Source organism: Typopeltis vanoorti, chromosome 7, assembly GCF_054136105.1.
Source record: "Typopeltis vanoorti isolate ZY-2024b chromosome 7, IOZ_Tvanoo_1.0, whole genome shotgun sequence".
Classification (NCBI taxonomy): domain Eukaryota; kingdom Metazoa; phylum Arthropoda; class Arachnida; order Uropygi; family Thelyphonidae; genus Typopeltis; species Typopeltis vanoorti.
Window position 1 is genome coordinate 54,661,396 of NC_143555.1, and position 18,441 is coordinate 54,679,836.

General features: G+C 35.4%; 1 protein-coding gene across 6 annotated transcripts in view; it reads right to left on the minus strand.

Moving 5' to 3' along the window:
- The window catches only part of Ask1 (apoptotic signal-regulating kinase 1), a 937,451-nt gene that overhangs the window by 721,609 nt on the left and 197,401 nt on the right, over window positions 1-18,441 (minus strand). For all 6 annotated transcript variants that reach the window (XM_090395264.1, XM_090395267.1, XM_090395262.1 and 3 more), the window contains exon 7: window positions 7,314-7,389. In XM_090395264.1, coding sequence (XP_090251390.1) covers window positions 7,314-7,389 — 76 coding nt within the window. The remainder of the gene's footprint in view (window positions 1-7,313; window positions 7,390-18,441) is intronic.

Consider the following 18,441-nt stretch of genomic DNA (forward strand, 5'->3'; position numbering starts at 1 on the left):
ATTCCATCAGTGTTTCATATTCACCAATAACTCATAGTCCAATATCACACTTTCAAAATATCCATACTCTGTCTCCTGTTTGGTCTATTCACAAACACACAATCCACATTCTGCAAGGGTATACATACATGTTGCATTCATAACAATGAACCATTCTCGAAAAGTCAATGCCATTAATTACATTTGATTTTCATGCTGCACAACATGCAGATCTCATATGTACTGCTATTTTGTCACTACTCACCACAAACTTAAAAAAAAATAAAGAATAAATAATAAAAGCAGTAATAGAATTCTCCAGTTGTTCTCAAAACTTGTGCTCCAGAATTAACACCCATCCTGCATTGCCTATATAAGCTATCATATTCAACTGTCATCTACCCAACAGCATGGAGCAGGCCTTCATCCAGCCTTACCTAGAAAGTAAGACAAATGTCAGTCATCTAACTATTGCCCCACTGTTCTCACCTCATTACTTTCAAAAGTGATGCAGAAAGTTATCAACAACCAGCTTCTTCACTACCTGGAGGCTTTGGAGACATCAATTAATTAGTGCCCACCAATATGGATTCCACCATTCACATTATACAGCTGATCTCACTAATCTCGCCCATCTTTGGACACAGGTCATGGAAAGATTTAGAGAAGCTCATATTGCTGTTCTTGATATTTCAAAGGCATTCAATTGTGTCTGGCATCAAGGCCTCCTGAACAAGATACCATCTTATGATGTTACTCCTGAACTGTCAACTTCCTCATTGATCATTCATTTCACGTCATGGTGGATGGCTTCCTCTCATCAGATTTCTCTATCAAAGCTGGAATATCCCAGGGTTCTTCCATACTCTCATCCATCCTTTACACTGATGATCCTCTCCCTCTGACCTCAAATTGTATTCAGAGTTTTGCCGATGACAGTACTCTTCATTCCTCATCCTAATTTGAGAAACCCTGTAGTATTCAAATGAAAGAAGCCTCAATATCCTCTATAACCAATAACTTAAATATTTATCTCCTCAACATCCTCAAATGGGGTGAAGACAACTTAGTAAATTTCAATGCCACAAAAACCCAGGCCTGGCTTATTACCCACAAGAAAGATCCTACTTCACTCCACTTACTTTTGATAATGTTCCAATTTCCTTTCAAGATTACTTTTCTCTTCTTGGGCTGAATGTCACATCAAATTTATCCTAGCACAAACATATTAAGTACATAGCCTTCTCAGTCTCTAAACAGCTTGGTGTTCTTTTTCATTCCCAACATTACTTCTCTATTGCTCAACTCCTAACAATTTATAAATCTCAGATCTGACCAACATCTGGAATGGTGAATCCAAAAACCTCCCAAAGAATTCTGAATAATATAAGAAGAAGAATCCACTTAACAGGTGACTCTTCCTTCATAGACTTCTGCCAGTCACTTTCCCATAGGTGCTATGTTTCCATGCTATGCCTTTTCTGTAGGTACTTTCATGGGCACTGTTTTTCTGAATTGGTCACCACCATTCCTCTACTTTCTTTTAACCATGTAAGAACAAGAGCAGCCACTGGTCAACACCATATACTGTCAAACTCCAAATATACTGAACAAACTTCTCATTATCTTCCTTCATTCCATCTACCTCTATTCTTTGGAACAATCTCCTCTATATTGTTCTTCTTGCCAAGTACAATGCCAACTGTTTAAGAAACATATCAACAGATTAGTGTTTCCCCCTTGTTAAATTGTGAATGAAGATATTTTATATATTATAATACTTCATTCACATTTAACATAATCCACCATGTCATAAGCAAGACTTGTAAATATTATTTGTTGTTAGTCTCTTGCTTGTAAATATATTATTCATATAAATGCTTTGAGTTTTGTTTGTTATTAATTAATTATTTAATCTTAGAATATGTAATAATAATGAAAAGACTCTATATAAATATGTCATTCATTTTAATCAGTTTACTCTGTAAAATTTATTATAAGAAACTGTATGTATGTAAATTGAAATGTATATTATATGAATTGTGATATATCTTTTTATTTCTGTATGTAAGAGTGATTTTATGTAATTCTTCTGAATGCATTTGATTGGCTGCTGAAGGAGAAACGGAGTTTGTTTTTAGTCAGCACGTATTTAGAACGTGAACGGCTGTGATATGGAGTGAAGCCAGTAGATGAACTGGCTAGAACCGGATTTTGGCGGGAACAATGAACGATTTTAATTGGAAAACGAAAGTAAAGAGGGAGGAGAAGCGTTCAGGACAGCAAGGAGTGAAGTAACAGGTGGCAGTAAGGGGATTTGGAAATGCCATAAATAGATTAAGAAAGGACCGGGAAATTAATAGGCAATTCGGAATATTTCTACGGAATTCTAAAATTATGACAAATTCCAATTGTTTTGAGGACGAACAGTGCAAAGCTGAATTTAATGCATAAAAGAAAATAAGGAATAAGTAGATTACCTAAAACACGTGCGTCAAGACTTGTGAAACTCTATGTTTAATATTTCAGTTATTATAGTGAAGATTTCTTTTGAATAGCGTTACTTCAAAGTAATAGTTAACTACAGTTTTAAGTGTGCCTATAGTAAATCCAGTGAGTAAAAGGTGTAACCCGGTAAGAGCAGTCCATTTCAGTGTGAAGAAACAAGAGTTAGCTCCTCCTGATATATCTTAACATTAACTGTGGCGTTCTACTAAAAATAGCCAAAGTATGAAGCTTTAAAGTGTTCCCCCCTTGAAATGATAACTGCCTCATAATTAAATTAAGTATTTGTTGACTAAGTGAGAATTAGAGAATTCTACCTTAAGAATAATTCCTGTAAAATCCTGGAACACTGAACTGTGTGAACCATTTTCAATTATTTGGAAGAATATAGAATTGACAGCTGAATGTTTGATGCCTAATGTATTATGTTTGTTATGAGTATTTGAACTAAGTTGATGTATAAAAGAATTGCATTATCTCATTGAATAGAGACAAGTTGTGATAATAGTATTTAAGCATTGAAGAATAAGATCTGTAAATTCAACTTTATTCTTTAAACCAAACCGAGTGGCTACTAGTGTCTCAGAGACATTTTGAATATTGTTCAATTAGATTATCTTGCTTAGAAAATTATGCTTACATGTACATGTTCTATAACTCTGTATTAAATGTTTATTTTATTGAATTCAATTTGTTGTTTGCCTGATTTTTCTTCATCTGCACTGCTCATAAAAATTTATCAGACCTTGCGGAAGCCTTAAATGATAATATTAACCTCGGCCTGTATAAAGTGAGATTGCAAAAGTTAGTTGATGATTGATTCCTCTGTATTATATGGGCTAATCTGATTATAGGGTGGCGCAGTATAATATAAATTTCCTTATATTCGGATTAGTATCAATCAGCATCTAACAAAATAAAAACGGAATTTAAAGAAATAAGAATAGATCCAAATAACCAACATAAATGGATCAATTAGCAAGATGGATGACACAACAATGCCAAATGTTTAAGAAACATATCGACAGATTAGTTTTTTTCTTCTTCATAAATACTTACCCACACATGGCATCGTTGTGTTATAGGTCCTGTGACTTTTCATGTGTGGTGTCATCATAAAAAATATTTACTAAAAAAATTACTAAAAATGCAAGTCTATATAAATAACAAATGAAATATTAATTGTCGGGAAAAAAGGAAGATACAGATAAAATTCAGCAAGAAATTCTGATTAAAAAAAAAAAAAAAAAACAGCTAAATTTACATTGGAATGGAATCACTCCAAAGATACTGACTGGTTCATAACCTGTTTGCCTAGCTGCATTTTTCTATGATGGAATTATATTATCTCCCATTTATTAGGAATTGTGCTTGTTGAGACTCAAGTTGAATAACTGAGTCAGGCGCACTGCTAATTCTGTTACACATTCCTTCAGTACTTCTACCAATATGGCATTCAATCCTGCTGCTGTGTTATCAAGTTCATGCAATAGCTTTAATACCTCCAACTTATCTACCTATATCTTTTCATCATATTCCAAATGAAGATTCAGATATCAAATGGGCTACCTGATATGACCAGTAAAGTGATCTGTTAACAAGTTAGCTATGTAACAAGTTAACTCCCCCCCCTGCCTTATAGTTCAACACATTTTTTTTTATGCAAAACTCATCCATGATTTGCCACTTCCCAAGTTAAATCTGTATAATAACTCTCTCCAAATGGAGGCAAAACAGCTACCTCATTTATATATAGATTCTGATATGCTAATATGTGATCCAATATTCTTGTTCCCCAAGTCCCATTATGCATTCCTTAAGGGAGTTATCTCTAGTTATTCATGAAATCTCTTTTCTTTGTCCTATATATTGTCTCGCTCCAGTCTACAATTCGCAGAACTGAAATCACCCATGAGGATAGTCCTGCTTATAAGGTTTATCTATCTGTATAGCTTGCAGTTCTATTTAGAAAAGCCTGGTCTTTAGTAGTAGTACGTAACTATGCATTTCATTCTGTTAACTTCTATCTCACACAAAATAGCCTCAAACCCAATGCCTGTATTACACATACTGCCATGACCATGTATCATTTGAGTCTCCATTCTGGTTGAATTTAATCTCAGCAGCCATTTGTAATACTACTTCTACCTTTTCTATTCTGTTTATCTTTCCTGAATACACTGAACCCACTACATTCTATTTCTGAAAGGACAGAATGTTAGTCTCTTCTGTTAGCCAGGTCTCAACTAATGCCAATAATCAGTTCCACATTATTTACCAATGGTAAGAATTCATCACCTTTATTCCATGCTTCTGGCATTATTAGTAAACACACATGGTAACTAATAATGCTTAGTACATATTCATGTTAGTCTTAAATCTTAACCGGAGTAAGAAATCTTAGTACAGTTTTACTAAGTAATTAAAAAAATTAAAAAGGTACTAAGTAATCTTAGTACCTATTTTGAATGACAAAACTAGTCCTACCACCGGCAGGATTCATTCTCTTTTCCTGTCATATGATCTCAATCTCTCATTTTCTCATACAACAAACTAGTGATATTTAGTTTCTGTGACCATCTATATTCACACTTTCACTGAACATCTCCAAACACCTAATACCAAATATATTTGAGTGTGCTCCTTCCTTCAAGTAAAAATTATTTCTAGCATCATAGAAACACTATAAGTATACTGCACATGATAAAGAGCCAAGAGGCTATTATTTTTTTCCGGCGGAGTAAATTAAGTTAAGGGGATAATAAATCTCTCATTATTTTAAAGCCGGATACGAAACTCTGAGATCGAAATCTAAGAGTTTCATGCCGAAGAACTATCAGCAAGTCTAAGCGTAAGTCAACACCTGGGTAGTACAACACTAGGGCAACTCAGAGCAAAGGTGGAGCAAGCTCCATCACTATCCTTAATATTTTCTCATAATGTAAAATGCAGCTCCTAGGAGATGTATTACTGTTTTACATTATGAGGAGAGGTCACCACCCAGACCGGTTTCGATCTTTATTGAGGTCTCATCAGTGAGTATAATACCAAGATTTAAGTGAAATGAACTTACATACCCCTACTATACGAATTGCCAGAACAGTGTACCCATATATTATTACTACAATAAAGAGCCAAGAGGCTATTTTTTTTCCCCCCAGCGGCAGAAATTAAGTTAAGGGGGATAATAAAAAAGTTGTAAAAAAACAAAATAAAATAAAAGAATAATAATCATGAGGGATTTATTATCCCCTTAACTTAATTTACGCTGCCAGAAAAAAATAGCCTCTTGGGCCTTTATCATAGTAATAATATATGGGTACACCATTCTGGCAATTCGTATAGTAAGGGGTATGTAAGTTCGTTTCACTTAAACCTTGGTATCATCCAGGTCTACCTACTCACTAATGAGATCTCAATAAAGGTCGAAACCAGCCTGGGTAGTGATCTCTCCTCATAACGTAAAACAGTAATACATCTCCTAGGAGCTGCATTTTACAATATGAGAAAATATTAAAGATAGTGATGGAGCTTGTTCCACCTTTGCTCCGAGTTGCCGTAGTGTTGTACTACCCAGGTATTGATTTAAGCTTGGACTCGCCGATAGTTCTTCGGCATGAAACTCTTAGATTTCGATCTCTAAGTTTCGTATCCAGCTTTAAAATAATGAGGGATATATTATCCCCTTAACTTAATATACTGCACATGATTTCTCTGGAAAAGTCTATGCACTGAGTCATTAAAAATAACACCTATCCATCTCAGCTCGCTCATATCTTACCTTTGCAAAAGGCTTGTAATTTTGCTTTTGCTCTTTTTTTTTTTTGCCTCAATCAACAATTCTTTTATATCTTCTCTCATACTGTAACTTATCTCATTTCAAACTGCTTGTTGTGGATATACAGTCATATTTTTCACTTGTTCTATCTGCTTGCCTATAGCCTCAGTCACATGACAAATCTTTACTGCCAGAAAACACACTTTCATTAATAAAAAAAATAGCAAAGCGTTTATGGTTGTTTTGTTATTTGTTTGTCTGGTTCAACCCTAATCATAATATCACTATATATAACTATATTCTTTTTCAACCTTTCCCCCCCCCCCCTCTGCATTTTGTCTTCTTAATTGGTTTTGACTGAAACTTGCTCATTAAGCAGTTTGTCAGCAACTCCCATTTCATAGTATGAAGTATGCAGTACAGTGACAAATCTCATGGATACATGAGATTTGTCACTGTACTGCATTCTTCTCTTTTTTTTGCTTGTATTACTCCATATTACCTATTCCATACAGCCACACACACCTCTGATGACTTTTATCACTGCCACATGCTCTGCAACTTCCATTCATGCTTGCATTCTTTCTTACCTGTGCCACTACCCACGATGTCTGCTTATTTTTCACTGAAATTATGCTCACATTCAAAACCTTACATTCATATATATATGACTAATCACCACACACAATTCTAAACAAGTTATCTTCTTTCTTTTCCCATATATACTACTGATAGTTGCTAATGAATACATTTCATACACACTATCTCAAATAAAGCTACTGATATCAAAAAGCTTAACTGCTCCCATTGTCTTGTCACTACATATATTAACTAATTCTACAATCAGGTATAAAAACATATTATAATAAACTAAACGCATGATAAAATTAAATGGATGACTTATCACTATAGCCTCTCAAACCTAACTATTATATAATGAAAATTATCCCTAAGGATGATAAGACATCATGGTTAAGTAATAAAATAAGCAATAATTTCAGTTATAATGAAATATTTCTAAAATTCAGTTCTATAAAAATATAAACCATACTTGGGTTAAATCCTCTCCAGTACTGGTCTCCCTAGCTTTTCTTAAATCAGATAAAAATTTTTCTTTCATGTGAGCTCTGAAAAGTGAAAAGAGACTTCAATCTTTAAGTAACAGTTTTACCTAGGAAAGCATTTCTGAGTAGCATTCCTATTTATACACATATTAAGGTTAAATATCATAAATCACATGAGAGAAAACTGGGCAGTCACTAAATAATGTTTTTTATGTGACTCCCACCCACTAAAAGTTGTAAAAGATACGGTACAGTGGGGGTTATGGATTTTTTTTAATAATTATTTAAATTTCTTAATTTTTTAAAACACAGTTTAATGGTCTCAGGTAAACTGTCACAATAACAATAAACACAATACACAGAAAAAGATCCTCTTAAAAATGCATGCAATGCATTTGAAAGAGCATTTTTTTACATCTCATGTCTGTCCTGTTCCAAACCAGTTAAGTGTAGACCATAACATGCATTGGAAAGTAAAAGCAATTTAATCTGGTAGTTAGGTCAGGAATAATGACAAGAGGTGTGTTGCTTCCAATCAGGATTTCATATCAGCATGATATCAAAGCATCGATTTAACATTTGCACATCAGCTCTCCTGTCATCTAGATTTAAATCTGTGTGTATCATGCACTGGTTCACAAACCTATCAGTAAAGAATCTTCTTCTTCTTCTTCTACGCATTATTCCCGCTTCCTATGCAGGGTCCGCGTGTTACTTTTAGATGCGACTTCTTGTTAGTACTACTCCCAACCGACCCGTCGCCTGGTCTGCCGCTGGGAGGGGGGGGATATATTTTTGATTGTAGAGGCGTATGTTCACGGGGCCGGTTTGCCTGTTTGCGGGATGAAAAACGCCAGATAAACTGGTGGAAAAAACCCTACTGACCGTGCCCAAGACCGGCTAACTTGGCTATGCCTGAGGAAGCTCCTCAAATTCCTCACGTCTACAACGGGAATCGAACCTGGGACAATCCTTCCCCAGGCATATGGTTGCGAAGCGCAAAGCCACTAGGCTAACCGTGCGGTTAACTATCAGTAAAGAATGTATCTGGAAAATCAGTAAAGTTCAAGGAAAGATTCTACCAGAAAAAAAAAAAGAAGAAAAAAAAACAAATTTTGGAATCTGAAAGATTTGGCAGGTGTGTATAGGGCACACATAAAAGCACACAATGCAAAATTTGATTCTATGTAATGTAGTTTCATTAAAAGTATTCATACTTATAATTTACTGATATAAGAAAAGGTGCTTTGAAATAATAAGAATCCGTATGTTGAGGCTTAAGTGCTGTGAAGAATTCATGTCGGAGGTTTAATGGAATATTATCATCACTGAGAAAGGATTAAAAACAATTTTAATACTTCCAATATTTTGTCTCCGTCACAGAGACATCTTCAGGGATTACAAAAAACCTTTTGTAACAACACACACACAAATATAATACAATAGTAAGTGAACCTAAAGTCCTATCTAGGTGGTGCACCCTCTATGGGCATTTGCAGATGGCCTAGGATGTAAAGAGGGATCTCTGATAATTAATGTTTCCCAAATTTTGGGAAGTTTAATGCAACCGTATTTGTTTAAATTCGGTTGATTCCTGAGTGCAGATGCAGATTCAAAGAAAAGTCTTTCTTTTTTGAATTTACTATGGTGGAGCATGGTGGTTTTTTCCAGGAGATCCTGCGGGTGATAACCAAAACCTGGTCTGCAAGGCCTGAATGACCATAATCATGATTGCAGATGTATGACTTGTGTTCTTCCAACCGGATTGTTGCTGATCTGCCTGTCTGTCCAAAATAAGCCAGTTTACAGGCACAAGGTACCCGATATACTCCAGGCACTGAGAGAGGAGGGAGCTGGTCTTTGGTGGAAACGATAAGGGTAGCAAGTTTACGGTGGGGCTTAAAAGCTGTATGGAGGTTGTACTTTTTAAATGATCTGGCTATTTTTTCTGATGTACCACGGATGAAAGGTATGGTGATGGCATTTCTGAAATCCTCCTGAAGAGATGGTTGGGGAATGGGGAAGGACTTGATTATTTTTTTAATTCTGCAGTCACCGTAGCCATTGGAAAGAAAGGTGTTGTGTATGAGTTTGAGTTCGGTTGAAAGGGCAGTTTCCCTGGAACAAAGATTTTGGGCTCTATTGGTATGAGTGTTAATAATGTCATACTGCTGAGAGGGGTGGTGGTGGTGGTGGGAGAGTTTGTGAATGTATCTGCCTGTATGAGTAGGTTTTCTATATACAGAGAAAGAAAGGTTACAATTAGTAACAATAAACAATTGTTATTTTCCTTTTCCATCGTAAACTGGATTCTTGAATGTAGACTATTGAGGTGACTGAGGAAGGAATCTAATGTGTCTGGGCCATGAGACCAAATAGAGAACACATCATCTACATATCTTAGCCAGATAGCAGGTTTTAGAGGGAAAGAGTCTATGACTTGTTTTTCAAAATTTTCCATGTAAAAATTGGCAAGGGGGGGGAACCCATGGCAGTTCCCTCTATCTGTTTGTTTGTAGATTTTGTTCTTCCAAGAAAAATAACCAGAGTAGATGGCAAAGGAAAAGAGCTTAAGATATCAGAAGGAAAAACGTTTTTTAAGATGGTTAAGGTATCAATTAGGAAATATTGGTAATCAATGAGATGATGTCAAAGCTGACCAATATGTCTGTATTATTTAAAGTAATATTTTCAATTGTTTTTAAAGTGGGTAGAGTTTTTTTTACATGAGATGTGGTAAGACCAGTGAGAGGGGGGGGGTCAAAGAGTTAGCTAGCTGCTTTGACAATTTGTAGCAAGGAGCATTAGTGGCATCTACTATAGGTCTTAGGGGAGAATTAGGTTGAAAGTATATTTTTCACTTGGTTAGACTATAATAAATTTAGTTTAATCCTTTATCCAAGTGTGAGCAAACAAAGTTTGAACCTGAAAGTATCTTCAAGACTGGGGTAAGGTAGTACAACACCGGGAACTCATTGCAAAGGTGGACCAAGTTAACATCACTCCTATCTCAGTATCTCCCATAATGCAAAACACCTCCGTGCAGATATATATAATGTTATGCATTAAGGGAAGGGCCACTACCCAGACTAGTTTCGACCTTTATTGAGGTCTCTTCAGTGGGAGCCAGTCCCAGACGTGGAGATATCAGGAAGAAGCAATAGCGAGGTCATCTTTAGCTATAGGAGTTGCCAACAGGTGTGCCACCTTTTTATTAAATTACTCTGGATTTAGTGAAAGATGTTGAAAGTTTATTTTTCACTTGGTTAGACTATAATAAATTTAGTTTAATCCTTTATCCAAGTGTGAGCAAACAAAATTTGCGCCTGAAAGTATCTTCAGGACTGGGGTAAGATAGCACAACACGGGCAACTCGTTGCAAAGGTGTACCAAGCTAACATCACTCCTATCTCAGTATCTCCCATAATGGTTCCCACATTAGTGTCAATCACATAGGGTTAAAGCAATAACCTAACTAGGTTGATATTTCCTTGCAAAAATGGTCACTCAGTAACTCAACTATTTTATCTGCTTCTGTCTCCTTGTGATCATCATCACATATTAAGGTTAATTTTCCATAGTCATTCATCCTCTTACTTGCCACATAACGAAAGAATGTTTTGGGATTTCCTTTGGCATGCTTGGCTAGATTCTTCTTATCTGATTTTGCCTTACTTGCCATGATGGTCACCTTTCATGCCTGAGTCTTGTACTGTTCAGCTGGTCACCTTTCTCTTTATATTCCCTCCACAGCATTTTCTTCTTCTGTAGTTTGTGCTTAATGATATTACTCATTCATCTAATCCGACCTGATTAACCCTTCTTACTCTAGGCATACAATTTAATACTGCTTCCTCTAGATGACTCTTAACTATATCCCATGCACTACTAACATCCTTACCCTGCAGTGTTTTATGCCATAGTACAGATTTAAGCTTCTTCTTGAGAAAGTCATAAAACCTTCCTTGTAGTTCCACAAATATCCCCTTCTTGATAGAATATTCCTCATGTTTTACTATCTTCCAAGTCAAGACTGCATGGTCACTTTCACCAGTCGGAGGCAATGTTGTCACCTTGGTTATGGATAGCTCTTCTGATCCTGTGACTAGATCCAATACTCCACCACCCCTAGTCCCCTCCATCACATGCTGCCTGAAGTAATTATCTCTTAGCAGGTGTATAAATTCTATTTCCTTCCTACCACGTGATCTTTCTTCCTTCCAGTCTATATCTGCATAGTTGAAGTCCCCCACAATGATCACTCAACCTGTACTTATTGTACTAATTTGTCAATGCATATCTTCCAGATCATGTGTGGAACTCCCTTGCACACAGCAACGACCAACTGTATATTTTGTTTTACTGGCTTTAATCTCACACCAGACTGCTTCAAATGAACAGCCACCTTCCAACCTGACATTTTTTGTTGCAATTCATCTGCTATCATCAGCAGTACTCCTCACCCCATCCTATCTTCTCTGAAAACTAAACCCTTCACATTAATCCCTGTATCTACATCATCTACTGTTAGCCAAGTCTCACTAATGCCTATAACTTTTGGTGAGGTTGCACTAACCAATGACAAAAACTCCTCCCTCTTGCTCCTGATACTTCTGGCATTGGTACATAGAAATTGCAGCATCCCTTTAGTTCCCCCGACCACCTTTATTTTCTGAATTGACTACTGTATTCAATATTTTTGTTTGAGAGACTAGATCCTCACTTGGCCATTCTCACACTCACTCACTTCATGGATGCCTTCACACAAACTCACTTGCTTCCACTCTAATTGGTTAAGTTTCCTTTAATTTGCACTTCAGCATGCTCAGTGAACAAAACTCTCTCCAGGCACCTAACACCAGAACCATTTAGATGCAATCCATCAGCATGTACAAATTCTTCTTTCTGTCAAACAAAGACCACAAATTCTACATTATTCCTTTTGTGCAATCTACGTATACACTCATTGGCTATCAATGCCCTTCTCTTCAGTTTGCCTGTATCATAGCATGGCAGGAGACTTACAATCTTCACCTTCTTGCTCTTCAGTTTTACCTCTTCTAACAACTGCTTTACATCCCCCCCCTTATAGAATACTTCTCGCCTCTCAAATCATTTGTACCAACAAGACAATCATTTCCTTTGACTTAGCTTTTTGCATCTGGATGGCATGTACCTGTACTTCTTCATAGTATGGAAGTAAGCAATTGAAGCAGGCATATCATCCTGGAAATACTTTTAGACAGGCCACCCTAGGTATGGTGGCTACATAAATATATCCAACTAACAAAGGAGGCAGTCTGATTAATTAGCAGATCACCAGAGGACAGTAAACTAATGTTTACAGAAAACACACACACACACACACACACACACACACACACACACACACACACACACACACACACACACACACACAGTACATCTCAAAAGTTGTGATTTCCTTGGTTTATAGGCTGTAATAATGATGTTGGTGGTATATGCCAAAAATATCACATTTTCAAAGACATTACCAAGCCCAGTGCATTGACAAGGGCCAAAATCCAACATCAGTACTGCTTTAAATTTACATTGTTATTCCTGTAGATAAAAATAGCTTGTAAACCAGTATTTCAAAAAGAGCTTTAGTCACTCAAAATGTTTTATTTGTATGCTTGGTAGCAAGTACTAATACTATTTACAGCTTCTCACTCAGAGCAGTAGGATCTGTCTATGATATACTAGCATGGGTTTCAATTCAAAATCTCCTTCAACATTATCATAATTATCAAATTCCTCACATGTACCTTCAGGAGTACAGGATATTACGATAGTACTACATGAAAGATTACATCATTACTAACTTCTGATCAACAATTTTCCTCCAAATTAATCTGTTATCTATCAAGACTTCAATATTATCAGAGCTTATATTTCTGTTTTCTAAGGCACTTTTTACTGTATTAATCACCTAGATCATGGTCTTCCTCTGGGACTTTTTCCTTCCTAAGAACACTTGTTTTGCTAATCTGTCCTCTCCCATTCTGTTTAAGTGACCGTAACCTGAGATTAGCAAGAGCTAATCTCAGGGTACAGTTTTCTGAATTGTATACTTTTCTCAGTTGTATACCATATTTCCTACCAAACCATCTTTGTTAATTCTGTTTTCTATTTTCATATTTAATTTGCATTAATAACTAAAAATTGTGCCTAAGTAGCTGAAATGCTTTACTTGTTATATAAAAGTTCTACATTCAGTATGCAGTTAATATGTTCAATGTTTCTGCCTATTTTCATTGTCTTTGTCTGTTTACTGCTGATTTTCATATCAAATTTATCACAATACTTATTCAATTTAGTCAGGGAATCTTGCAGACTTATACTGGATTTATTTAGAAGCATAAAATTATCTGTATAAAGTTAAGCTCTTTATCATCTCCAATTGTGACATCAGGTTTAATACTACTTTCCTTCATAATATGATCCACATAGATGATGAATAACAGCAGAATAACAACTACAGCATTACCTCCTAACAAAAATATTGCTTGATCATTTGATACTTTACATATAAGTTGATATTTTTCTTTCTTAGCTAGAAAAGTTTTGGAAAGCATTCATTCATTTACAGAATAATCCTTCTTCATCAATATTAAACATTTGTTTATCACGATAACCAACTTGTAGAAATGCATGGAAAGGCTTATGTGTTCACAATACATGATATTTATTTTCACAGTATTGATGACAACACACAATGATAAGAAAATAATATTTATTAACTTATTTCCTGGTATTTCACTGGTATTATATCCATCATCTTTAGAGCAGAAAAAACAGTTCGTCACAATACACGAAACAACAACAAATTGGTTTAACAGGGACTAGTTTAAAAAAATTATAACGAACAACACAAGGAACTAAAGTCCTAGGTGCCATCTATGTCAGAAATATAGAGAAAACAAATATTAATTAGATCTTAAAATGACTGTATAAATTTACCATTTTTGGTAAATTTATACAGCCATACATGTCGAGGTTTGGAGTATGTTTTAAAGTTTCTGCTGATTCCAAAAAAATCTCTCTGACTTATCATGACTTCTGTGTAGCATTTTTGTTTTCTTCCAATTGATCCTGTGTGAAGTGGTATCCAAGGCATGGGCTGCTTGACCTGACTAGCCATAACGATAGTGTGGGATGTATTTTTTATGTTCACCAAGGTGGATGTCAACAGTTCTTCCTATATGTCTACAGTAAGCCCAGTCACAAGAACAGGGCACTTCATAAACTCTTGGATGTGTTAAAGAAATAGAGTTTGTCCTCAGGAGTTTATAAAATGCCCTGTTTTTTGTGACCGGGCTTACTATGGACAGACAGTGTTGACAATCGCCTCAGATTGATTTCATGCATATCGTTTGAAAAATAAAATCAACTTTTGCCAGCCACAACATTAGTTGAATTTTAGACATCATGTTTTTTGAGACTTAGTATCAATTTTAAACCGCAATAATTCAAAAAGTGATCTAACTGAAACTGCATTAATCAAGATTACAAAAGAGATAACAGTTCTATAATAAATATGCAAGTAAAGACAGCAGAAATTAAAATAACCAAAAGGAATTACACAAGGCAACTGAAATCCCACTTTAACTTAGTGCTGAATGGATAAAATTGAGGAAGTAGTCAATATTGTTATACTAAATGAAAATAGCTTACAAAGGTTATTATATACATTTAGTTTAATCCTTTATCCAAGTGTAAGCAAACAAAGTTTGTGCCTGAAGTATCTTCAGGACTGAGGCACCTTGGTAAAGGTGGACCAAGCTCTCGTCACACCTTGTCTCAGTATCTCCCATAACAAAGCACATCTCCTTGCGGACATGTGTAATGCTATGCATTAAGGGAAGGGCTACTACCAGACCGGTTTTGACCTTTATTGAGGTCTCGTCAGTGAGAACCAGACCCAGTAGTGGTGATACTAAGGCAAAAGCAATGGAGAGGTCATATTTACCTATACGAGTTGCCAAAAGGTGTACCATCTTATTATTAAATTACTCTGGATTTAGAGAAGATGTTGAAAGTTTATTATCCACTTGGTTAGACTATAATAAATTTAGTTTAATCCTTTATCCAAGTGCAAGCAAACAAAGTTTGCGCCTGAAGTATCTTCAGGACTGAGGCAATTCGCGGTAAAGGTGGACCAAGCTCTCATCACTCCTTGTCTCAGTATCTCCCATAATGCAAAGCACATCTCCTTGCAGACATGTATAATGTTATGCATTAAGGGAAGGGCCACTACACTCCCAAAAACTTTGTTTCTATTGCAAAACAAATAAACTAGTCCAAGAACACATATCTATATAATATGCCAATGATGGTCTTGGTTCATGAAACAGAAAAAACAAATAGGGCATTAGAAGATAGATTTGCGGAGGAAATACAGAGAGAGAAACATGATCAGCAAGAAGCAAAAAGATTAATTTGAAGGAAGGCAATATCAGATTATGAAAGGAAATTGGCCAAAGAAGAAATTCCAAATAGTTCTTTCACTATGTTGAGCAAGTTAAAGGAAGAATGATTACAGAAGGATAACTTTAATGAATATGGATAGTATGGAGGTGGCACAAGCTGAAGAAAGAGTTGAAATACTGAATTATCACACTGTGAGGATATATCCTAAAATTGAATAAAATGCAGTAACTGATGTGACTGGAATTAATACAAAAATGAAGGCAGCTTATGAGATATTAAGAAATCTCAATGTGAATAGAGCCATGGGACTGGATGGAATATCAGCCCATATGTTACAAGTGAAAGAGAAATGGCAGTGTCCCTAACCAGGGCCATCTATTTTCAGTCTCAACAAAAACTGCAGACCAACTGCTATCTTAGGAATAGTAGATAAAATAGTAGAAAGCTTGGTTAAAAAAAGAATTCAGAATAAGCAAATAGGAATATGATACTTCATGGGCAACAGCAGAGCTCTGTGAAGCAGCACTTGGTAATTTATCACTTTCTGTAATAAGTGACACCTGAGTTGGATTTGGGAAACTGGTTACACTTTTATACTATACATTCCTAAAATGTTTGACGGGATGCTGCATGGCACCTAAGATGGAGATGGACACAAAGATAATATGAATAAAAGGATGGCTGATGAACACTGGCATTAGAGTATCTTAAGGTATAGTTGTATGCCAGCTGCTGCTCTCAATTTCTACATTTATGTTATTGGAAATAATTTAAGCCAGGGAGGGACAGTTGTTTGCTAATCACGCTAAAATTGGAGGGGAACAGTTTATGGACAGAACTTACATGATACCTAAAAAGACTGGCAGGTTGGGAAAAGGATATACATTGCTGATTCAGTATGTCAAAATGTCAAGTTATACACTTAAGCATAATAAAAGGGGATCAGAACAAGAGGTCATAACTGAATGGGCAAGTGTGTGGTTAGCAAGGGCATGAGGACTAGATTTTTCACTTGGAGAGTGGTGAATGGGTTGCCTGAGTCAGTTGTCATAGTCATGATAGATGTTGTGTTGATAGTTTGGGTCTCTTGCAATAAATCTTAGGGCTTCATAAAGGTGCCCATGCAATAATAATAATAACAGTACACTTAAATTACAGATTAAATTAGTTTCTCTGATTAGACATTTGATGCTTTATGTACTGGATATGAATATTCCTTTTTTTTTTTGCTTTTATTTTTTTACTCTCCCATTTACTACTGTTACATGGCACACCACTCACAATCTTAAAAAAAAAATTAAAAAGCTGTCTTGTAGGTGGATAAGGGAAAAAAAAAGAAAAGAAAAGATGCAGTTTTCTTTATTTTCAAATGACTGTAAAAGCTGAAGTGATGAAAATAATAGAATGGGGCTAATTTTGGTTTATAGACACCTCAAGAATCTCTCTCGTAAAAAATTCTAAATTTTTATTTGCTCCCCATAATACTCTTTTGTGCTTAAAAATCAGCTGTTTTTAATTTTATGCAAATTTTTTTTTACAATTTCGGAAATTTTGTTCATAGAAGAAATGTTTCAATGTGGTCTAGGGCAAACATATTCCACTACGTAAATTATACTTACCAAGAAATTATATTCTTGTTTAAAACTTCATCCAAGTGTAAACAAAGAAAGTTTGTGTAAGAAAGATCTTCACAACTATGCAACTTGTACAGGGTGATCCAAAAGTTGCGGACATCATAAAATAAACTTGAATTTTTCAATATTAGTGCCAAACTTTATACAACTAAAATGCTACAAACAAAGCTTATAATTATATCTTTACAAAACAAGAAAAAGAAAAAAAAAAGAAATAACATTACTAAAGCAAATGTTCAAGATGTGCACTTCATTCTTGAACACAGACAAAGATCTTTTTGCCAAATTGGAGGCAACTCTTCAAAGCATGTAATTACTGACTGCTCTGATTGCTTCAGTGATGTTTGTTTTCAGTTCAATTACTTTTATACACCTTACCTTTTAGGTAACCTAAGGAGAAATCTGGAGATGACAAATCTGGTGATCTTAGGGGGAATGGGAGAGCAAAGTCCTTTAGAAATCAGTCATTTGCAAAAAAAAAAAAAAAACTCTTGCACAAATTGCAAAATGTTTCATTTGATGTATGAAAAGTGACACCATCATGCTGAAAACAGCAATCACAGTCTTCAGTCTCAAGCCTCAGCTTTGTCATCATATGTGCTCTCTTCAGTGACCTGCAAGATGCTTTGGCAATGAGACATCAAATGTTATGGGATAAATCGAAAATACACCGTTGCTATGATAACCGAGAGAAAAATTTGGGAATCCTTGGAAACTGCATTAAATTCTGAACATTTAAATATAGATCCAAGTATCAACTAATCTGAATACATCATAGCTATCATTAGTCAAATGTGTGATCACAAATGCATAAGCATGCACAACGTGCTGAACAACAAGATGCACAATTATAAATATTTTAAAACATCAGTCTCTTTTATAACTACACATCGATTGTCATCTTTGTTAGTCTTTACTGTTTTTGTGTACTAGTTTGTATATTTACACCTGAAGAAATCCTATGTAATTAGATTGAAATGTCATTTTGTTAAATAAAATAATTGTTACCATCTTATTCCAGTTTTCTGCC